The sequence below is a fragment of the Melanotaenia boesemani genome, chromosome 8 (genome assembly GCF_017639745.1).
Source record: "Melanotaenia boesemani isolate fMelBoe1 chromosome 8, fMelBoe1.pri, whole genome shotgun sequence".
Classification (NCBI taxonomy): Eukaryota; Metazoa; Chordata; class Actinopteri; order Atheriniformes; family Melanotaeniidae; genus Melanotaenia; species Melanotaenia boesemani.
Genome location: NC_055689.1, coordinates 22,182,912 through 22,208,113, shown reverse-complemented (window position 1 = coordinate 22,208,113; position 25,202 = coordinate 22,182,912). Strand labels below are relative to the sequence as shown.

At 37.5% G+C, this 25,202-nt stretch overlaps 1 protein-coding gene across 2 annotated transcripts in view; it reads right to left on the bottom strand.

Annotated features, from left to right (window-relative positions):
• The window catches only part of b4galt2 (UDP-Gal:betaGlcNAc beta 1,4- galactosyltransferase, polypeptide 2), a 195,278-nt gene that overhangs the window by 3,807 nt on the left and 166,269 nt on the right, over nucleotides 1-25,202 (bottom strand). For both annotated transcript variants that reach the window (XR_006011286.1, XM_041992539.1), the window contains exon 7: nucleotides 10,277-10,381. Coding sequence is in view for 1 of the 2 variants with exons in the window: in XM_041992539.1 (XP_041848473.1) it covers nucleotides 10,277-10,381 (105 nt within the window). In the remaining variant the exon portion in view is untranslated. The remainder of the gene's footprint in view (nucleotides 1-10,276; nucleotides 10,382-25,202) is intronic.

The window sequence follows — 25,202 nt, the reverse complement described above, 5'->3', positions numbered from 1 at the left end:
CTGGAAAATGTTGTTAAGCATCTTTCTGTTGAACAATATAACACAATAACATAAATACAATTACTCGTTGTGTGACTTACATAGGGTTGGCACTTTCATTCAGAAGGAGGGGGCTTAGTTTAAGAGAGAGTGTAAGGAAAAGGAGGGATAGGAAAAGAGAAAAAGTAGCATATTTAAAGTGAAATGAGGGCTGAGGGAAGAAAAATTAAGGATAGAAAGACAGATATAGATACATATCTGACATGTGAGTGACAAATGGAGGAAGATATAGTGATATTAAAAATGAGGCAAATGCAGAAAAAAGAAATTCTTGTTGAATGCATCAGGCATTAGGGATTAAGCACAAAAAATTAATCCCTACATACATATAAAGAATATCAGATGCATGTATACCCCCCCTCCCACACACACATGTACACACACACACACTGCGTATATTTTTTATTATGACTGTTATCTTTTTTATTTTAGTGAGTTAGAGGGCGAGACAAAGACAGCCCTTGAATATTCATTAGCCTCATTTCCAGAAATCCTAATTGTGCTATGTAAAGGCCTATTTAAACGGTGCCAAGGGTCTCACAGGAAAACATTTCAGATTTAGGATCTCAACAACAGCATGTGATGCCAGCTATATTTTCTTTTTTCTTTTTGCTCAATTCATATTTTGAGTCACTTTACTTTGTGCTAGAAAAAAATAATGGAGTTGTTTGAGTCATTACTTTGCTTTCTTACTGAAAGAGGCTATAAACTGTGTATAAAAGACAGATGTTGCCTCTGAGTGAAAAGAGAAGCTGTGTGAAGTACGTAGGCCTCCATTATTGTGGTAACGACCAGCATGGTAAACCAAATGTATAAATATAACCCCTAAATAATTTCTACCTCAGTAAACGTTTTCCTACCAAGTTTATGGTCTTAGTCACAAGTTCCAAGTAACGTGATGCTTATCTTGTACATTATAGCCCCATAAAAATATAATAGACAATAAAGCAGGTAGCTTTAGAACAGGGCTACTGTGTCAACAGTAACTATGCAACTTCCACTTCACTTTATTAAATGTCCCATGAAGGGCAGTTTGTTTTGCATGTGTACATGCATGTGTTCTGGCTCAATGAATGATTGAGTAAAAGAAAAGATATATAAATATAAATATAAAAGGAGAGATTGCACATATTAACTCGTGATAACAACATAGTAAGACAGTAAGGTCAGTTAGGCACCATGAGAAGCTACTTTCCACAGCCAGTTAGCTTAGCTAGCATGAAAGCTGGATTTTTTTTTTATTTTTTTAATAAAAAGTAAACAATTAGCCTTATTCTGTCCAAGGAGGACAAAAACGGTCCATTGCCATTTCCAAAACCTGAGTGAAAAAAGAGGAGAAATTAAGCTCATTTCTCAATGGGACTGACTAACACCCTGGGGAAACCTGAGACTAACTTTAGATTTAAATTTAGAAAGAGAAAATAGTAAATAACTATGCTGAAGCTACTTTATAGACCTAACAGTTCCCTTGTTAAGATGAACCTTATGTCCGATTGTATCTCAGGTTTGTTACTAAGATCATAAACCTACCGTCATGTTCATACTAATAAGAATAATTTCAGAAGCCACTTTCACAAACAAACTTAAACCCAAATACACACACACAAACACCCCCACACACACTCATCTGCACTGTCCCAGTATGATAACGCTTGAATGGAATATTGAGCAATGCAACCAAGCAACTCATTCATTTGTAATGCAAGAGCCGTTACTTGCTGGACAAAATGTGTGTGTGTGTGTGTGTGTGCTAGCAGATACTAGACGCTAGTGATGAATGTGCCTCTGTCTTACTTCTACTAGCCCAGTGTCTCATTACTATGCTTAAGCAGCATCGCTGAAAGTATTGAGAGAATGGACTCCTGTGTGAAAGAGTGTGCACGCTTGGGTGAGTGTTCATGTAAAAGTGTGTATGAGATAGCAAACATTCATCAGGCAGTCGGCACAATGCTACCCTTGGTGAAAGCTGGACATTATGAAGATACTCCAGATAAACTGTACCAAAAGGCTCAATCATTAATCTGCATCTAAGCAGAAAGGCAACCCTGCACCTGAGGACAAAAAAACAGAAATTAAAGCTGTTTTTCTGTAAAACTGGCTTTTATCACAGGGGCCATGTTGACTTGTCACAGCAGAAAAAGGTTAAGTGGAATTAATAACATTAATGATGGTTCTGTTCTCTTTATTGTCCTATTAAACAGTGACAGTTAACCAGCATGCATAACAGTGCTTCCTTCCCTATAAGGAAATACTGTTGTCTTTTCCTACTGTGAAATTGCAGTGAATAAAGTGTGCAAGGACGAAACTTTTTTTTTACTGAACACATACACAAAAATGTGGGTCTTCTAACTGAGATGGTCATTTTATTATAAAGATTTTTTTTTTTCTGTATTATGGCAATGTTTTTATTTTGGTGTCTAAAGCCACAGCAAAATCTTTAGAAAAACATATCCTGTCACTTTGTTTGGGGTCCCCTAGGTCTGAAGGTATTTCATTCAGTGTGCAGTTCATATTTGCTATGTATTTCTGTCACTTTCCCAGTTCAGAGTAGAATTTATTCAACCTTTTTCTCCACACAACTGAAAATTATGCAAGAGAAACTGTTTTGCTTTCTGCTTTGCTTTGAACAAAACAAAGCAGAACTCATTAGCAGTTATATACACTGCATGGCCAAAAAAAAAAAAAAAAAAAAGAAAAAAAAGTCGCCATCAAATAACAACAAAAGGCCACACACTCTAATTGTTAGATGGCCTTTAGCTTCGATTACGGCACACATTCGCTGTGGTATTGTTGCCATAAGCTTATGCAATGTCACAAGATTTTTTTCCATCCAGTGTTGCATTAATTTTCCAGCAAGATCTTGTATTGATGATGGGAGAGTCTGACCGCTGCCTTCTCCAAAGATTCTCAATGGGGTTAAGGTCTGGACTCGGTGGTGGCCAATCCATGTGTGAATAATTATGTTGAATGCTCCCTGAACCAATCTTTCAATATGTGAGCCCAATGAATCCTAGCACTGTCATCATAGAAAATGCCTGTGAAAAAAAAGAAATACAATTTATGGAATAAGCTGATAATTCAGTATATTCAGGAAGTCAGCTGACCTTATTCTTAGGCACTAGGAATGATGGCTGTGTCACCTCATCTGACTCTCTTTGTACCCTGACTCTCCCATCACTCTGGAACATGGTAAATCTGGTCTCATCAGACCATTCTTTCATTGCTCCAATCTTTATGCTCCCTGGAAAATTGAAGCCTTTTCTCTGGTTAGCCTCACTGATTTCTGGTTTTCTTATGGCTACAGAGCTGTCCTTGTTGTCAGCTGAAAGATAATTGCCCATGCAGTTATTATCCAATCGGAAGCTAAAACCTATTTGCTTAGTTAAATCCAGGTGGTGACTTTTTTGGCCAGGCAGTGTAGTTCACTTCACTTAAGAAAGAATTTAACTTGTAATTATTCTCTAACAGTATTTTGTTTAATCTTATATCACAAATAGAAAATTACAATTACTCATTTGTCATGAATGTATCATCTGAATCATAACAGTGTTTTGGTGTTACAAAAGCAAATTTTGGTAAAAACATAGCCCATATAAGCAGTGAGTCTTGACGTTGATCATTAAAAGCTTAAAACACGTAAGAACAGTGATACTTTGATTTCAGCTGGTTGGCTGTTACCTTTATCTTTAGCGCAGAATTTAACAACCTAAGCCAGTCAATACACAACTCCCAACAAGATTGTTCCAAATAGAAAAGGATCAGTACCAACTGTATATTGCTAAAGTAAAGACAAAGGCAATCAAAGTATTTGAGAATAAACTTTTGAGTAAAATATGTTTTTGTAATATGTAGTCTGAGCTTATTCTACTTTGTGCTAACATTAGTTATCAGGCTAGGTACCGTATCCTCTAACATGTAGTTATAAGGTGCATCAAATATTATTATCGTATTATTATAGTCAAAATGTATGTTTGTGTGGAACTTTAAAGTTGTAGAATAGATATAAATTATGAGACTCCCCTGAAAAGAAGACAGTGGAGTTCATCCCATTGCCTCTAACCACTTACTGTGAAAAGAGCCATAAAATAATGTTTTGAAAGTGGGACTGTTTATGTGCATCTCTATGGCATTTTGACCAAAGACATTTAATTTAGGACTCAGAATATGTCATAGTTTATAGTTCTATTAGATTTAATTCCTGATAGATTTCTGCTTCAAATCTTGTTTTAGTATTTCTTAGTCTATTCTTTGGTTTTCCACAAGATTCTTTTTAATTATTTATTTTTTTTTACCTTTATCTAACCAGGTACTTCCAAATCTCTTTTGCAAAGGAAAACTTGCCCAAAATAGATTTTGTTCCATTCTTCATGTTAGTTTGTAATCCTTGAACTTCAATGTTCCTTCTTCTAGTTTAGTTCATTCTGATGGCAGATTTTTCGTAATTTATGCATGCGTCTTGTGTGCAAGCGCATATGAGGGCAGAGAGCGGCCTGTTCATTGAAGTAGGTTCATTGAGTTTGTCTTTATCGAGGAAAGTAGAGCGACGCTGGACAGGTGTTGCGTATTTGACTGTTTCAGTTGACGAGATGAGAAGTCACGTGGACAAGAAATAAGTCTCCACTGCTTTCCTGTGAAGAAACACCTGCAATCAGCCTTAATTCAGCAAGGTCTATCATTCTACCAGATTCAATTTCTTGAGTCTATTCCCTTGTGTATTCTGTAGTGTTTACTTCCTGTTTCTCTGATCTACCTGGTCTTCTCTTTCAGACTGTCACACCTTCCCCTTGTTAGTAATTATCTACCTGAACATTTATGCTCCAGGTGTTCCTTTGTTCAATGCCAGATCATTGTTGTTTTATTTGTATCTGCTGTTGTCAGTCCCTGAGTGCAGCTGGCTGTCTTGTGTCTTTGCTTGAGCTTAGTTTGTTCTTAGTTTCCTTAGTTTAGAGATTAAGCATCCTGCTTTTGCAGTGCCTTCTGGTTTTTGTTAGAATAAAACTTTCTCCCAACATCTGCCTGCCAAGTCGTCTTCACTTGTTTTCATATGATGCAGATTCTCAGAAAATAACAGTGATTTAATAGCTCAAACTGATTCAACACTTTCTTGCAGAGTGACAGAAAGCTCTTAAAGCTGCACTATGATGAATGTTTAGCTTCCTTTAGGAGATGACACATGATGAATTAAATTTCATGTCCAAAGAAAAAGGAGAAAAACACTCCTCTCCACCCACTCATGCCTGAATACTGCTGTGAGATGACCATTCCTCTTTTTGACGCCTTCTGACTTTCCTGATCTGCCATGCTTTATTTAAGTCCAAGCTCACTTCTTTTCAAAGGATCCTTTAAGCTGAAATTTCCAAGACGTTATAATGGGGGTCCAGAAGGGCTGTAAAAATGAACTTTGTGCCAACTAATAGGCAGCTTTTTTCTGCCCCTTTTCTTTGGTTATGAATAATGTATCAACCCCAAATAAATACCGTGCCTGTTAGTGTCATTTCTCATTGAGGTCTACAGACCAGAAAAACAGCACAGCGCAAACAACAAGACATAAAGGAAAAAGAGAAATGGGTATCAGTCAGACACAGACACACATAACACACACATACCATCTTTCTTTAAAGTCTAGAGGCTGATTTATTGATTTTGATGAAGGCAACTAGACCATTCTGACCTAGCTGGCTCCCATCTCTATTGGTGTCATTTCAGCAGGCAATTACTGGGAATTGTTGAACCTTTCTATCTCTGTCTGACACACATACACACACTCACTCACTCACTCACACAAAACAATGATGGATGATGCATTACACAAGCCTGGTTATTTTAGACAGCTTTGCATGCTATTGCTATTATTTTACAGTATAGATTGTTTGTTCTAAAGTTAAACCTGTCATTTGTTTCCAGCAACTCAAAAGCAATAAAATAATAATAATAATAATAATAATAATAAAAAAGTAGTTATAAGTCATTGTTAAAGCTACATAAATGTAACATGTATGTCAGAAACATACATCAACAATGTTCGTGTAAAAAAGTGGGTAAGTAAGGAAGAGACAAAAGTCCTGCACTTCTGAGTTAATTCCTATTTTATGTGTAGGATTCAGCTCTTCTCCAATTTATCAAATGACTACAAAAAAAAAGAAGTTTTTTTTTACTCTTGATATCTCTTGAATGAGTTTAATGTATATAAAATATAAATACAGTCCTCCAAAAGTCATTAAAACTGAAAAAAGTCATTAAAACTCAAAGCCAAATTTAAATCCTATTGAATGAATCAAAACTTAACTTTGTTCCATTTTTAGGGATCTGTGTTTGTTTCGGCTGCTTTTGTCTGACTGACTTTTTACCTGTTTTACTTTATAATATCTGAAATATTTTCTTTAAATCTTGTCAAAGCTACTCCAGCAAAAAGATTAACGCTCTAATTTATGTTACTCGATTAAAACAAAAACGGTAATAATGCACCATACATCAGACTTCCAGTATGAGTCTGAGCTCTGCCACATGCAGAAGTACTCAGACGACACTGCCATAGTTGGATGTATTAAGGATGGACAGGAGGAGGAGTACAGGAGTTTGGTGGAAGACTTTGTTGGCTGGTGCAGGGCGAACCACCTGAAGCTGAACACTTCCAAAACCAAGGAGCTGGTGGTGGACTTCAGGAGGAACAGATCAGACCTGAGGCCCGTCTCCATAGAGGGTGTGGAGGTGGAGTCGGTCAGTTCATATAAGTACCTGGGACTGCAGCTTGATGACAGACTGGACTGGTCAGAGACCATCAACGCCATCCACAAGAAAGGACAGAGCCGTCTGTACTTTCTAAGGAGGCTGAGGTCCTTCAACATCTGCAAGAAACTGCTGCTGATGTTCTACCAGACTGTGGTGGCCAGTGTCCTTTTCTGTGCTGTGGTGTGTTGGGGAGGCAGCATAAAGAAAAGGGACGCAGCACGGCTGGATAGAGTGATCCGAAGGGCAGGATCTGTGGTGGGCACAGAGCTGGACTCTTTGGTCTCAGTGGCAGAAAAAAGGACCTTGGACAAGATCCTGACCATCCTGGACTCCTCCTCTCACCCTCTGCATAGAACTCTGAGCAGGCAGAGGAGTGTGTTCAGCCCCAGACTACTGTCCCTGACCTGCTCCACCAACAGACTCAAAAACTCTTTCGTACCCCGGGCCATCCGGCTGTACAACATCTCGCTGAGGGCGCAGGGGTCACAACCACAACCATAGTCTGAATAGTTTTTATGGACATGTGCCTTTTTCTCATTTGGAAGCACATTTGCTCTTATCCCATTCTGTTAACACTGTCTCAGCAGTTTTTGCACATCCTGCACTTTCTCACTCATGCACCTTGTTTGGCTACCACCGTCAACATATGTACATACTTGATCACCTGTACAGTATATGTGTACATAGACCATAATAATGGTCTTCTTTATCTACCGTTGCCTCTATTTAATTTTAAATTAGTCTAGGTATGCTTAAGTACTAACCCCTAATGTCAAGTACTAACCTTTAATGTAATGTATGTATATGCTACTGGATGCTTGAATTTCCCTCGGGATAAATAAAGTATCTATCTATCTATCTATCTATCTATCTATCTATCTATCTATCTATCTATCTATCTATAAGGTTCAGTGCCTTCGTGCTTCATTCAAATCAAGCAGGCCACAATTTGTTTGGCTGCAGCAAACAGCCGATATTTTTTCACTCATGACTCTTGTTGCCAGCAGTTTTTAATCTTCTTATAAACCAATTTAGGAGCAACGACTAAACCAGAACTCCCTCTGAACCATGAGGGAGCTGAGTCTTGTTTAAATGTTGTGACATAATAGCATCACATGAGATCAAACTAAAATAATATTTAAAAAGGAAAAATATTTCACTATATCTTCATTCAGACTGAGCTACAACAGCTATCGATTTTTGTGATCATTGACTGGCCTACCCAGGCATGAATACTGGGGCTCTTAGCAGAGAATAAACAGTGATAATCCACATTTAAGCAGCTTAATGTGAGGTGCTATACTCCTGATGATTAATATGTCTAGAAGGGCTCATCTCCACATATTGGGTCTCGTTCATCAAAGCATAAAATAAAACATTTATGTGGGAAGCTTTTTTACAGGTTTGTCTGAAAAGCTATTTAAAATATGTGCCTAGAAGAGCGACGTTTGAGCTCCTGCATGTCTGAAAAGCAATTCTTGGTTTATTGAAAATGTTTGGTCCTTGACATTTTAAAGTGACACAAAGGCTGAGCCATTGTCTTCAGAGGATTGCTTTTACTTACACATTTGTTTGGTCAATTTTAGATATTTCCACTCAGTGATGCAAATTATAACCTGGGAAGAATATTAGAAGCATTAAATTACTGCATCATGTTCAAAATGCAATGAAGTTATTTATTTAACACGTCCTCATGTCTTTATAAATTTTAGTGTGTTCTTGCATTAATCTTTTAACATCCTGTTATTAGTTGTATTTTTTAAAAAGTTGTTTTTATCTGTTACAAAAAATGAAAACAGCTCCTCTCTGCCTCTCAGCATCATAGTCTGCCAGGACTTAAAACTAAAAATGCCAACCGTAAGACCAGTAAAACTAATAAATGACAAAAGGAATGCAGACAAAGTCACAAAGAAATGCAATTTTGTTAGTAATAAAGCCACCAGCAACAGTGATGCTAGAGTTAAACAACTGCTGCTAGGCAAACAGCTGCTCACAAGCGTTCCATTACTTTACAAATGGTACAATAACACAGTCAAACGTAGTAAAAAAAGATCCATCCATCCATCCATCCATCCATCCATCCATCCATCCATCCATCCATCCATCCATCCATCCATCCATCCATCCATCCATCCATCCATCCATCCATCCATCCATCCAAAACATGTCTGAGCTGTAAACAAACCTTTCTGCTTTTTAAATGGACATGTTTAAATTTTTTTAAGAAAACTGCAATTTTGTGGTTAAAAATGGCTCAAAACATCATCTACTGGTTTAAACTAATTTTAGTGTCTCGCACTCTTTCTTTGTCCTCAAGCAGCCATCTTCACCTCACGCCTTCCACCGTTTCAAACCCTCCTAACTCATCGTACTACCTTAGTTTGCATATGATGCAGCCTGTTTTTCACAAATGCTAATGCTAAAAGGACAGTGCTCCAGTTTATTGTCCTTAGATTTCTCTAACTGTCCACAGTATGCACACTGACAGAAAACATGAATTTGATATGAGTAAAGTGTTGAAATGTTGCTCCCATTGCTAATTTTCAGAATGCAATATGCATTTACTTTGCTTATATCATAATAGCAGAGAATAATAAATAATGCTTCTATTTCCAGATCTGTGGGTTTTGTGGAGGCTGCTTGTTGGTGTAGGTGCTTCGTGAAACTCTGTCACTCTGTTAAATGCCTGCTGGGCTGTCCACGACGTCACTGAAAAAATCTTGCACTCACAACCCACCTGCTCACCCCTGTATGCCCTGCACTCCCTCCCACCCCTATCAGTCTTTTACATTCATATGTCAAAATTTTGCAATGGGTGGAATTATGAAAAAAGCAGGGGGTGTAGTTACACTTTACAGCAGCACTGAACAGTTTGCAGAGTCAACTCTCCCTCAGCAAAAAAAAAAGAAAAAGATTTTCTCAACAAACCCCGTGATTCTGGCTGTCAACATGCAGCTTTCACCAACTACTGAGCACAGAGATCTAGTCTGCCAGTCAAGCAGTCTTTAACAATACACTATAACACCTCTAAGGTGGATGGAAGGGAGTATTTTTCCTTTTGCTTGCAGTTTCTCACAAGGAGCTGCTCAGTGAGCAAACAGCAAGAGAGCTGGACTGTCAGCAGCTTCCAGGTGTGAATGTCGGCGATGTGAGTGGAAAACCAGAAACTGCTTAAATAAAGAACAAGATGTATCTTTAAGAAGATATTTAAGATTAAAGATTAAAGTATAGTCACCACGAAAGTGCTTCAATATTTGCCAGAATGGCAGTGAATAACATCAATAATAATAAAAGATAAATGTCCTCCAGCATGTTGGTGAATGCTACTTACTGAAGCTAGTGATGGCTTTCTGTTTTTTTAGTAATGGTGCCACATATATCTTATTCTTTCAAATGAAATTTGGAAAATTCATAGAAAAAGGTCTCAGCTGTACATCTGTGAAACATAAGCAGTGCGATCGATTCAAAGGTAAAGCTGTGGGGATCGCTTTAGACAATGATACAGTACCTCTGTGGGTTGGGCTCGTTGTGTTTGTCTCTCTCGTGCTTAATCATTCTGTAGCGGCCGATGCGCACGTCTGGTCTGGACACCTTCATCCCATTCAGAGTGATCCTGCAACACAAATGAATACAGTTTATATTAGAGGAGGAAAGAGAAACAAAAACACATACCAAAGAGGAGATGAGAGAGAAAACAGGAAGACTGTAAGAGGGGATCACTGCTAGGGGTCAAACTAACCTGTAAGATTTATTGAATGTATTAGATAAAACAAACAAAAAAAAAAGGCAATAATGATCATCGATCCATATTGCAAGTTTCCCAGCCCAAGCTGATTTTTTTTAACTGTTTAAGTAACAAAATCTCAGGAATTAGTGTAAAATCTGAGTATATCTTAAGCCTAAACATGTTGCATTGTCCAAGCATCTGCTACATTACTTGTAACGGCAAACCCTGAAATATTTTTAAAGAGGATTCAATGTTATTTGTGCAGATGGACTCAAATTCGGAACGCATAACATGCCTCTTTCACAATTTATTCCCATTAAAAACTTTGGAAACTTCTTTGTTGCACCTCATTTAAATGAACAAGACTTGAACCTGATAAATTGAGCTTTCTACCATCTGATAGATGTCCTGCTGGTTTATTTTCAGCCAAACCACAAGGTTTTCCTAAAAGTAATCGTGGAGTCCAATCCAACATACAATGAGTGAAAGTAAGAGTTAACAGCAAGTTGAATCCTAACAAGAGTTCAGCTGAATTCTTCTTGATCAAGTCATTCACATGAAAGTGAAGACACTCTTGTAAGTTATGATTTTATGTCCAAGTGCACAAAAAAGAAAAAATTAAAAAGGAAATGGTCATATCATTATATTATCTAATATCGAGCCACACACAGTGCATTCAATAACAAGTAGAAAAGCAGAAAATACATAAAAAAAAAAAAAAGATCCAGCAAATATATGAACAATAACCTAAAGAAGGTGGCTGATTAATTTTTATGCATTAGCACAAAATTCACCCAAGTGTTTCTACAAGTCGTCCAAGCCAGAAATCTCGCGTGACCAAATGTGATCTAACAAAAACAAAGAAGAAGAACCATGGCAACAACTGGAAAACACAACACCCAGCATCAAGACGAGGAAAGATGGTGGTCTTGCTATTAACTATTAATATTAATATTAATATTAACAGAAAAATCTATTAAAAGAAAAAAGAAGTGAAAAAACAACAGACTGCAGGCAGTGTAAACACGGACTTTATATCCTTCCTTGCGCCTCAGTCAGCTCACTCTCTGATTGGCTACAATCCATTCCACGTCACAGCCACAACTCAGGAGTTGTTGGCTTTCCATTCAGTTCTTCAGCACTTCAGATTATCGGCCACGATCCCAATTTTATAGGAAAATCTTATAAGACTTAAAGGTGATAGCTACAACTTCTTCATCAAAAAATTAACTTTTCAAAAATAATGCATCAAAAGAACGTCTAGAGGGGTGCAGAATAAAAGTATTCATTTGAATGAAAAAATATATTATGGGATATAAATAATTGTTTTTATAAATTTTGATGGATCCAAAACATATATTTACATTTGGTTGCAATGCCATTAGTCTACACTAAAGGATTTTAAGCCAGTAGCATTAGTAGGTTGATGTCACGTGAGGCGGAGCTCCAGAGTTGCCAGATCAACAGCACTGTCTAGAAATGGCATCTACCGGTTATATTTCTCAAATTAAAGCAGACATGCATGAAGCATGACGAGGGTGAACATCGGTCAAGCATTTGAGCATTGATGCCGACTGAAGGAAGAAAAAGGACTTAAAAGTCCCGCAGAGGTTGCTACTTTCATTCTCGACAGGTAAGTAATACGTTTTGCTAAAGCTAATGCTAATTAATGGTCAGACTTACTGTAACATTTTTAATGCTCATTAACGGTCAGCCGGTACTGTAAACTGGCACAGGCGTGTTGCAGCAGGTTTGTCCATGTTTGTTTGTGGTGAAGTTTTTTCTCTTTGCAGTTGTTTTCATTTCAAGCTGCTGCTTGGTAAAAACAGTTAGCAGATTTTTGTTATTCTTCTTGTTTTGTCATGTTTCTTAACCAAGTTTAGCCTCTGTCGTTCATGTTTGTATTTTGCAAGTAAAGTAACTCTCCTGCGCTCTACATTATTGGAATCAGTAACCACTCGGTGCAAATTATTAATATTTAACAACGGTTTTGTAATCAGTCAAAAAGGAATCCTTGGTCGAAGACAGATCCCATCTCATAAGTCGCTATGAACATAATTGGTGTCACAAAGGTGCTGAATTAGTTTTATTAGTTATTAATCTAGGCCTACCTCTTAAACAGCCACCAAATTTAGTTAAGTCAGATTCAGAAATCCTTTCCTCATTCTCTTGTACATTAATTAACAGTTTAATTAAATCATGCTTCATGTTTACACTTCGTCACAATACAAACTTTGGTTGAAAACTATAGAATTTTTCCCTCTATATGCTGCCCTGATTTTAATTGTGTTATTTAATGTGTTTAGAGCAATTTGAAATTTGGAGAGTTGTGGCTTTTGGTTGTCTTTCTTTCCCACCAAACATTCAACATCACACAGAGGGCATCCATTTTTTTCCAACTAAAAAAACGGAAAAAACACCATCAGGTGATCTTATGTGTGGCTGTGTGACTTACAGCAGAATGACTCGTCTGGTTTAACAATCCAGTTTCTACTAATTAACCTTTGAACCCAAATAGTTTGAGCTGAATGATGGACACAGCACTGAGAAAATGGGAACAAGGTCATTTATCCTTTTTGAATTCTTAAATTAGGTAATCCAACTCTCGACTTTCTGTCTAAGAAGAAAAAAAAAAAAAAAGGGAGTGAGAGTATATGGGTAGAATTTTAATATTATTATTCTCCTGTCCTATTAATTTAGTGGTTTCATTCAGAGCTGGCATTTTAGGGAAGAGCTGAACTGCGTGTTCCCTTCACACAGAGCTCTTAAGCTTCTGCTTGCTGTAAAGAGTGTGTGTCATTTCTGAACAACATTGTAAAATCAACACACACATGGTTGCTTTAGCTCATTTAGAGAAAGAAAAAAAAGCCTCTGAAGAAATAAATTGAAGCTTGGAACTTACAGACACAAAAAAAAAGATAAAAAAAAGAGACCAGGATTTACTGTCTGTCAGTTTAAACAAAGCATGGAATGAAAAGCAATATTATATTCTTACTAAAATTCGACATAAGGACAAATCTGCACAAATTTCTACCTAATGCACCTGCAGTGTGAACAACACAGACAACAGATCTGCTCTGCATAAAGCCCAGTTTAAACCCTGAGCTTGACAGAAATATTGATATTCGTATCTTCAATGGTGTAAAACTAAACGTGTAAGTGTACGAACAATTCTTACTGACTGCAGCACTCAGATTCGTGCAGTCTCTGTCTTAAAAACCATCCATGCCTGATATTGCTCTTCAACAAGCGCTTACCTACTCTACACTCCTGAAGGAGAGCTGTTTCTAAACACCTTCCTTTTCATGTCTCCTCCTTTCTTTTTTTAAGCTAATTTCCTTTTTCATGCAATCCTCCTTTTTATCTGCAAAGTTTTTTCCCTTTGTTCTCTCGTCTATACTTCAACTTGAGTTCTTGAAGCTTGAGCCCAAATGTTTCTACAGTATTTATTGTAGTTTAAAGCCAGTATTTTTACTTCTCTTTGTGTTGTAAAAGCCTCTCCAACTGCATCTGAGATTCTTAGCAATAACAATGTTTTGAGGTAAGGAAGGATGAATTTATTCAGAGCTAAAATTCAGCTTTTTAATAAAATGTAGAAATCCACAGTCATATGTCATTGTTATGAATGAAAGATTCATAATCATTTATCATTTTCATGTCTTTTTAATATTTAAAGAAATTGTTTTCTTTCTGAGCATTAAGTTTAGTTCACTTACATTTTCCTTCCTTCATTCTCTCTTCAACCAGAAACTCTCCAACTTTAAACATATCAACATAAAAAATTAGAGACTGGTTTTTGACATTAGATCAGATTAGCACACCATTATCTTCATTTTGTAAGATGAAGTGGTTTATTGGGAACAACAGCTGATAGTTTGCATAAATTTGGTATTGCAGTCATCTTAAAAAAAAGATTTAAAAAAATTAACGTTCAGACTAAAGGCCAAAATGTAAATTAAATTCTAGGCATTTAAAAATAAAATGGACATATAATCGCTATCAACCTGAATGTGTTTAGCCAAAAATTATTAGCACTTATTTGTGGATATTGTAGCATGAAGAATGATTTTTTTTTAATAACCATTTTTGTATTTAGCCAATTCTGTTATAATGTCTTGGAATCTATTTATTGGCAGCAAAAAGCCATTTTAGCTGTTTTTATGTAGACAACATTTCACCTACAGGTGCAATATGACAAAAAAAAAAAACCTCACACTATCACCGTAGACCTTTTCAAACTCTAACTGATCAACTTTTGTAAATGGTTGAAACAAGTCTAGCTTTTGTGACGCATTTATTGAAACTGCTTTTTAAATGACTGAACAGACAATGAAAACTGGTCCTAGACATTTATGCAGAGCATCAACCAGTTTTCATCTAGCGGCTAGTAGTGGAATCTTGATCATTACAAGCCCTTTTCAACTCCAAAACTAAAACCAGTTATCTCTATAAATCTCAACTATGAAACTCTTTATAATTTAACATCAGGTACAGCTTGATGTGGTGCACAGTGCAAGAGCTATACAAGTTGATAATAGGTGTCTTTTTTTAACTTAACTGTTTTTTTTGTAGTCTATAAACTAAACTAACATTTCCTTTTATCTTCATACTTGTATACACAGTCATGGTAATAGAATGTTAGCAAGAAAGCTAAAGTTTTTAACCAACAAGTCATGTCATGGGCTATATCTGAATGTAGAACAAAAAAGATAATTATTATAATGATAATCTTCATCCTTATGCTAAGCTAGGCAGCGCTTCCTATCTCATGTCTGTAGCTTCAGATTCTTATAAGCTCATCTTCAAATGTAGCTCTTAGCAAGAAGGGTAATTAATCTTCTTCAGATAAACCAACACCTAAGGTAATAAGAGCGATATTTTAAAATTTTGTATAGAGCCATAGATGTATAAGCAAAACTCTGTTGGTTTATTAGTTTTACTTTCCTGTGCTTTCCTTCTTTAGTTGTTCTTTTATATTCTTTTCTTTCCACACCCACTCCTTCAGCTTCTTTATAAATTCTTTTCCTTTCTCCCCTTTCCTCAATGCTTCATTACTGTATTCCCACCTTGTCTCTTTCTTTACTTTCCCATCATCTTTTTTGTTTCTGCTTTCTTTGTAGTCATCTCTTTTGCTTTCACCTTTTATTTCTCTCCTCTGCTCTCATCTTCTCTGCAGACCAGTAAAATGTAAATAACTCAGAATATAGCTCGTGCCACTAAAAGCAAATCAGCCGGTAAGAGAGCTGAAACCAAAACTCCATCAAAACAGGCCCGAAATAAATTCTCTGAAACAGACCTTTGCCTCTTTCTTTCTTTCTCTTGCTCTCAAGTCACAGTGACTTTGCTGATTTGGCATGCATTCATAGATGACTGCCTTTGTAAGTCTGTCTGCGTGTGTGTGTGCACATGTGCTTGTGCATGCCTTTGAATAATTTCAGGGATTTATTATGGTGCAAGTAATGTGAGTTTGACAGTGAGAAAGGCAGCCCCTCCCTCCTCCTCCTCAGCTTTTCAGTGAGCATATTTTTTACATCATGCACAGTTCTGCATTTTTAAAATAATCTTCTTTTCACCCTTTCCCCTGCACAGTGTCTAATGCTCAACTGTGGTGAATCCTTTCTTCTTCATCTAATTCACAATGGAGCTCATTGTGTGTGTGTGTGTTTTTTTTATTATATTCTGAAATTTAATTAATAAAAGGCTTTTAATACAAAACTTTTATTTTTACTCTTTGCCCAGAAGACCACTTTGAAGTGATGTGATTTTTGATGTGTAATGAGACTTAAGAAGTGGTGGAAGAAGTTATAATGCCAAATCTGGCATTAAATACTGATATATCTTTTAAGAAAGTCTCAAATTCTGACAGAAAATTTGAAAAATTATGCATATGATTAAATGTTTAACCAGCATTTTGCCCCTATAATTAATTTTTGTGGAGTTTGTTTTAAACATTTTATCCACATATACAGAAATTAAATCTACTAGAGCTACATGACTTTTTCCTCCTCTAAAGGGTTACTCAGAGACTGTGAGGGAATAAATGGCACAAGATAGGAAGAAAAAAAAAATTTAACGTCAATTTGAATTAATTTCCCAGATTATTTTTTATTATTCTTCTAACCATCACAAACTGAAGCTTATATGATTTCATTCAGCAGTAAAAACAACAACTACCTGTGGTGGGAGGAACCCAAAGGATCATTGCCTGCCTCCCACTTCTCAACATTTCTAAGAGTTTCAGCATTCTTCAGCTCATTAATGATTCCCTTCAGCATCATAGTTCTCATTAACTTCCTATCATGTGGCAGCACAGGACTGTTCTCAGCTAAACAAGCTCTGATAAAAACCTTGTACCCTAGCTACTCTGCAACAAACAACAGATAGATACAGCTAATCATTAGCTGGTGAACACAGTGGAGCATTTAGCAGCTAAAGAGCCAGATATTTCCCTCAGGACTAGTGGAGACCAAAATTGAGCTGGAGTGAACACTGAATTTTATTTACACAAATACAAGTCCTCATGAATGAAGCCGGATGTATAAACAAGCGACTCTTGCTAATTTATAATGAGTGTTTAAGCAACAAGTCTCCCACTATGACCTTCACAACAAACAACTATATATCTAAACCATTAGATCCAACAAAAAATGAAAAGGGAGACTTGAAGACTAAGGCCACTGTTTAAAGAGGGCATATTATTCCAATAAGGAAATAGACTGTACTTCTAGAGAGCTTTTCTAGTCATATGTTGACCACTCTAAGTGCGTTTTCCACTACATGTCAAATTCACACGCACACACACACACATTCATACAGCGCTTCTACTGTTATTATACTAAGTGCTTTTTTTGCTCAGGAGGCAACGTGGGGTTCAGGGTCTTGCCCAAAGACACGTCTTCATGTAGTCTATATGATAGACATTGGCAAAACATAATTTCCAACCAGTCCTTACTCCTCATCAAGTATAAATATGTAACTTGCCAGATACTGACACTTGGGCAGAGGTCCAATACATCCATTTCAATGTGCAGGGTGCTTCCAAAGTGTCATTTTTGGACTAGCTCAGACTTTCACTCTCTGGGTATTAGGAACCCAGTTACTTGCATGTTTTAGGTGTTAACCTGCTCCACTACAACTGATTCAAATTAGTAGACCTATTCAGCAGGCTGACTTCAAATTCTTTATGTGCCTGTTCAAAAGTTCAGTCAAAAGTCAAAAGTTTCAGCCAGGAGTGGATGGATGGATGGTCATAACGTAGAAAATACCTGTGAAAAAGTCTGCTATAAACTGTACGGAATAATGTCTTTTAAAGCCTCACCATGATGTTTTTGTAATCATCTGTCTGCAAACACTTTCAACATGGAGGAACAGATCATTTTAGCTGTGTCTGACTTTCCCATACTTTAAGAGACTTTACGCAAAGATTTTAGAGATGTAAATAAAAAGGCACCCACGTGGCGCCAGGGTGAATTTGTCCAAACGTAGGTTCTGGATTGATCTGGATCAGCCTTGAGGTCCGCCATCAAATAATGATATTCACCATGCTGTTGTTTGTAAATTAAGATGAACCCAGGGTTGTCTTCTTTTTTTTAATTTTCTTACAATAGAGCCAAAATCTTCCGACTCATCATCCTTCATGCCTTGTCTGGAGCAGACTGCTTTTAAAAATGTCAAAATTCCCTCCAATATCATAACCAATGAAATGTTTTGGAGACAAGCGATCTGAAAGCCGGATCTGAAAGCGCGATCTGAAAGCGCAATCTGAGAGCGCGATCCGAGAGCACGACCCGAGGTCGCGATGTGAGAGCATGGTCCGAGAGCGCAATGCAAGGCACTGCCGCTGTCCCTGCTGTTTGTCGTGTCACGTGTGTTGGGTTTCACCTGGATGGTAATGAGTTTTGCCTGTTGCAGTAGTTGGTCACGCCCCGTGTATCAAGCTCATAATGCTCGTATGTGTTAAATAATAATCTGTGTCTCAGCTAATCAGCTTCTGTGAATTCTTGTAGATTGCCAAACTTTGTCCTAAAACAAAAGTACACACAGAAACACACACTTCAACAGCGCATCAGAACAACATTGTTGTCCATGACTCTGACAAACAAGAGACAGCCCAGTGTGAATATTATGTAAGGAGGAACAGGTCTGCTAGGATACTGTGGAGCTGTGGGATGGAAAGCCTCAATCTCCCCTGGGTGATGTATACAATCCTGAGACAACACATTCAACAGCCACCTCCACTGAATCACAGCAGGTGGGTGGCTGCTGTGAAATCCCCCACCATGGGGAACTTTTTCTTTGGAGAGCAGAGTGACAGTGAGTGAAAGAAGACATAAAGGAAAGATTCAAAACTATGTTGAATGCCAAATCCTTCATCGGTATTGTTGCTGATCGTGTGCATCCTTTTACAATTACAGTTTCTTTTCAAGAAATGAAAACTTCTAACAGGAATACACAACATGCTCTTTTGAACTCACTTTCTTAACAGCATGAAGAGCTCAACTTTCCTCAGCCTTTCTCAAACAATCTCTTTTATGTTTGGACGGATGCACCTTTGTTGTACAGGGGCAAAATGTGGTTGGAGTTCATCTGCTGCAGATACATATTTAACTAAGCATTTGAGGTATGGACAGACAGAGATGAAAATGTTTGTATGTCTAAGGGAGAGCTCACATGGACTATGCATCCCTCTAACCAGTGATGATGTTGTCACTAAGCAGATTTGTGACTCTGGAGGGTTGTGGATAAAACACACTGATGCAGTGCTGAGTTTCCTCTGTTTGGTCTGTGAATTACTGATAAGAACTTTTTTTGTTTTTGTGCCATTAAGACAGCTTTGGCCTAAATAGCATAAAAAAGCAACTAACTGCCCAAACAATTCCACTTGTTTATAAAAAGACATTCTTCCAGAAACCTTGTGGTTTGATCAGATGCTACTTTGCAAACCGAAACTTTGCTACCACGTTCTTTCTAAAGAATAAAGAGTGTTTATTGTGGCAACTGAGCCAAACAAGCCATTTATGTTTAGTCTTTTTCTAATTGTAATGTCATGAATTTTAGCATTGAACATAATAATGGAAGTAACGTAGCTCTTGGTTTTATTGCAGTTTCTCTGTGCATTGCACTGTCTGACTTTATGATGAACTTGCAGAGACCCCCATTCCTTTAAAGATTAACAGATGTCTTTAATGTTTTCCACTTGTAAATAATCTTTCTCATTGTAAGAATGTTGTACTACGAATAGTTTGCATATGGCCTTATAACTCTTCACAGACTGGTGGGCACTAATTGCTTCTCTAAGATCATTGCTGATGTTTTTCTTCCTTTTAAATTGTGTTACATAAAGGATGCACCAGATTAGCAATCTACCAGAACGTCTACTTTTACTGAATTGCTAACACATGTTACTGATCTATTATCAAGTGAAAAGTCCAGCATATTCATTGTCAGCATGGTGGTCCAAATACAGAGCATGCCACTGGGGGCAGCAGCTTTTCACAGGAGGATTTTGTGCACCACTACTTGCAGAAGTTGCACAGGAACAGCTGGGAGAACACGATATAAAGCCCAAGGCATTGACACGACCTCCAAACTCCCCAAATCCCACTCTAATCAAGCATCCGCAGGTTTCACCAGAGCTGGCCTGATCCAGAACAGGCCCCATCCTGCAACCCACATAACCCAAAAGTTCTGCTATCAGTGTCCTCAGAACACCCCCAGATGTCCTGCATTCATGCCCTACCACATAAAAGCTATAAGAGGCAGGTGGTTTTGTGTTGTATCTTTCTGCAACTCAGACTCACATGATGTTACTGCACACTTAAGAAATGTTGCATCCAACAAGAATCATCTTAATGTTTACCTCACACTATCAAAGAGAAATTTAGTCACTGCTTGTCCAAGTCAATCGTTTCCAGTAGTTTCCATTCACCTTCTTTAACAAGGTGTGCCTGAAGTAGAAAAGACTGACCCGTTGCTCTATCTGTAAGTGGAAAAAGCAGAGATGAGGTTGGAGTGAACTCTAATTAAGAGCAGCATTACTTGAAAAGGTCTGAAGTTTAGTGGACTGTCCGGTGCTTCTCTTACATAAGACAACATATCTGCCCATTAATTGATCAATGATGAAAAGCTTCATTTGCGCTCTGCAGCAGTACTGACAGCGAGCTGAAGAAACACTCACAGAACCACAGGCCTTTTTGATTGGATTAATAAGGAATTTCTGCAGCTCTCCTCTCTTATTCCCACCAGTGGAGTTAATTGCATTAGAGCAATGGAGTGGAGGAGAACTAGTGAGCTACGTCTGGTGTCCTGTCTCAGCTTCCTCTGCTTGCAGAAAGGAATTGGAAAAGGTTTGGAGGAGGATTTATGGTGATGGGTGGTGGTTGTACTACAGAGAAAAAGTAATAATAAAAAAAAGTAAAGCATATGGGTGGAAAAGATCATTCATGAGCAGCACATCTGGGATGGTTGAACACTTTGAATGACTTCTTGCTTTGTATATATATTTAATTTTTTTTGTATTCAAAGTTTACCCTTTTCAAGAATTATATTACAGTGTTTCCCCCAGGTTTTTGGCCTTGTGGTGGCCGTTGGCGACCAATTAATGGTAGGGGTATGGGTATCACCCTGCGCGATGTAGACAGATCTTTATTAACTTGACCTTAGTGGGAGGGTGGGGGCTGCCTTTGGGGGAGTGGGGCACTCCCAATATAATGGTAGGGGAAACACTGTATTAGTTTCAAGACTGTAAAACCCAATAAAGTGAGTCAAACAGAATAAATCTAGAAAGTCCTGGCAGATGCATCACACTCATGCCACCACCTGTTCTCCCTCTGCCATCTGGGAGGCAGTACAGAGCACTACAGGCCCGCACCTCCACACTGCAACACAGTTTTTATCCAAAGACCATCACTCTCCTGAACAGCTAACTCACTCACAGGAAACAATGATATGGTATTAATTTCAGTTACATATTGGTGTGTGTTTTTAGTTATTTTATTACCTCTTTTATCTTATTTTTTAATAGTACCCTAAAGTTTGTCACAATAAAGTTTCTATCCCATTCTAAAAATACTTTTGCACTTTTATGCATTATTCTCCCTGAAGGCCGACAACATGTATAATAGCATTAGCTTCAATTAATACTGGTTAAACATCACTCTATGTTTTAATAAAATTCTTTCTCAGCTCTCATGACTAGTAAAAGGAGATTGTGGCTGACATGATGGGAAAAAAGCTGGGTTTATTGGGGAAAAAGTGATGATGAACATTAAACTGCCATCCAAGAAAGCATGTTTCTTGTGGTATCACAGGACATGCAAAGGGTGAAAGGAGAAGAGCCAGAGAAAAGGAAGAAGCATTTTTTATGTTTATTCGTAAGTAGTTAACAAATAACTCATATCTATTTCTTTCAACCCCATTTTAACACCATAGTGACTTTCTTATAATAAGGATTTAAGCCACCACAAAAGCAGGCTTATCGTATATATTACAAAAGGTCTGTAAGCTGCGTTTTGGTAGATTTCTGCTCCACTGCCTCTTTCCATGTGGATTTTTTTTGTACCAGCAGCTGCTGACTGTGGCTATTCTGTTGAACCATACCTTCAGCTCACTGCTTCATTTCCTCCCTCCCTCCCTCGCTCTACTCCCTCCTCTGCACTTGATTCTTATTTTCCTCCTGAAGCATCTTTCCTCTTCTCTTCCTCTGCAGTTGCACTTGGCACATCCCTCCTTATCAAAATGCTTTTCTTAGTGCAATTAAATTCAACTCAAAAGGGAGAAATGTGGACAAAAGCACATTGTTTTAAAACTCAGAAAGATGCAGACTTCACTGAGAAAGGTCACAACACAAACCTCAGATCACTGGTTAGGTTACCTACAGCAGCAACAGAAGGTTAGGACTCCTGAAGAGCATCAAATCAAATAAAAAAATTGTGTAATATTTAAGAAGACAATCAAGCCTTTAAAATATGACTGCACGACATACTGAAAAATATTCCACAATACCAATATGCACAATATCAATATTGCAAAGACATTTTGTCATGAAATAGAACAAGCATATGTGCTTTCCACCTTAATGCACCTTAATTAAATGTTTGTAGACTAAAGACACACTGGTTGTGCCAAAAACATTGGGAAATAGTCTAAATAAATATATATATATATATATATATATATTCATTCATTCATTCTCTGTACCACTTGGTCCATTACGGGTCGCGGGTGAACTGGAGCCTATCCCAGCATTGACAGGTGAGAGGCAGGGTACACCCTGGACAGGTCACAGTGCATCGCAGGGCCAACACATATGCAAACTCCACACAGAAAGACCACGGCGCTCAAGGTTTGAACCTCCCCCCAGCCGAGATTTGAATCAGCGACCTTCTTGCTGTGAGGCTTTCATAAATTCCTACTTCAAATTTTTCAGATAATGATAAATGGAACATTACATAAAAATACACGGCTCTCATGCAAAATGCCACTTTTATTTAACATTAGGTTATGCCTGCTAATTTCAATTACATCATTACTGGAAAACTCATATTTCTTCAGTCAGTTTGGCTGCTTATGGGTTTAAATACTACAAAACCCACAAGTCTGTTAATGATCAGCAATATGGAGAGGCTCTGGAATCACACCACATGTATACAGGCTTACAAACAATTGCACACGCACACACATAAATATGTACATGTACACCCTCAAAAATCCTCCACTGAATGCAAAAAAAATCAGCAAATCAATATCCTATTAAATAGTTTTTGAGAGCCATCTGTTAATAAACAGAAAGAGAAGAAACATTTGACTTTTGTAATTTTCTGTCTCTAGTGCATTTTCCTGTTAGTTATTGTTACATGTTGCTTGAGTACCTACTTCATGTTTTAAGGAAACTTTCCAGCAACTGTCAAGAAACAATGAATTTCATTAATTTAAGTTTGGTTTTACGGCAAGTCTCAAGATACTTTATGAGTTAAATTCAAGTACACATACTATATTGCCAGTTAAGGAAAGGTTGTCTAAATAAAGTCAACCCGCTAGATAAAGATTCAGTCCTCAGCATGCATAAGGCAGGGGGCAACAGTGGTCTCTTCCTTTTGACAGGAAGAGACCTCCATCTGAACCAGACTCAGACAGGGTGGCCATCTGTCTCAACCAGTTGGTGGGGGGAGTGAGGACAGAAAAAAACAAACACAAACACTACATCAGGGATACCGTGAGAAAAGAAAAATAGGTAAAAGATTAAAGAAGAAGAGGAAAATAATAAAGATAGGCGGATGTCAACCTCTAGTGTTGCAACCTAAAACAAAATGGAAAGAAAACTGATGACATGGAAAGGGACTCACTGCATCTGCACAGAGTTGGGAAGAGTTGATGATAGGACATGTGCTGCCCAGCCAAAAGCAGACAACATGTAGAAAAGCAATGCAGACAGAACACAAATCAGAATTCTGACAGAGGAGAAAAATAAAGAATTCAGGTCAGCATTAATAACAACTCCCAGGTTTTACACTTGATCGGTAGATTTGGGAATTTGAGACTTCTAAGAGGCACAGACCCCGTCACCTTTAAAGCACCAACCAAACAACACTGAGACAGTGAAGAGCACCACCTTCATGCTTCAACAGTTTTTAAATGACACGTCTGATGGCAAGAGGCAACATTTTTACGTTAATAAAGCCCTCTGAGGGTCACAAGGACACTCATTCTGACAGATTACAATATCAGCAGCTGCATGAGGCACAGCAACCAGCTGACCTGCCTCACACTCATTTCTGTTGTGCATTCACACTCCTCTTTCCTGTCTCTGCTGCTTCCATCTGTCACTTCCTATTACACTGATTCAACTTCTGTATCAAGAAGCTGCTCTTCACTGTGCCAAGCCGACTTCTGTTCGACGAGTCTTATTAACTTAATAAAACATACGTATAAAATGCAGCGTCTTCCTCTGTCTCTGCAACAAGCCTGATTGCTTCAACAAAAGCCACCTACAGTCATATGTTGTGATTGAATAACAAAAGGTTCATACTGAATGTTAAACATTCATGTAATTGTTGAAGTATTATTGTATTTTACCTGATGTTTTATCTGGTTTTTCGATCATGTATTCATTCAATAAATGTTTGACAACAGCAGTCCTGAAAAAAATGAACAAAATTACTTATTTATTTTTTTATTTTCTTTGCAATTTGTTTTATTTTAAAACCCCAACCCTTAATTTATCAATGAATAAAACTGATTTTTTTTGTTCCTACTGGGTCTCAAGTGACCCTTGTGTCATTCATGTAATATCAAAGGATTTTTTCTTTTGTGTGTGTTTAAAGTCCTGCTGTAATTTCAATCTTGTAAGTATTCAAAACAATGATGGTTTCATATGTTACAGCTTATTTGTTTGTATTGTAAGGGAAGTGAGTACAAGCTAGAGGTTTAGACAGTAGAAGTGAGAGTTACTGTATTTTGTTGTTGTAATGAAGATGGTGGCCATGTGTTGGTCAAGTTACTTAGATACAGAAATTAATTAGAGATTACGGATTACTTCACCAAGAAAGTATTCCACTTACTTTACTGATTACTTATTTTAAAAAGTAATTAGTTATATTAATAATTACTTTACTTAGTTACTTTTCAGAAACTTGATGCACAGCCTGAATTCGCTATAAAGCAACAGACCCTAATTCTGTTCTTTCTGGATGTTACATCATTTATTATT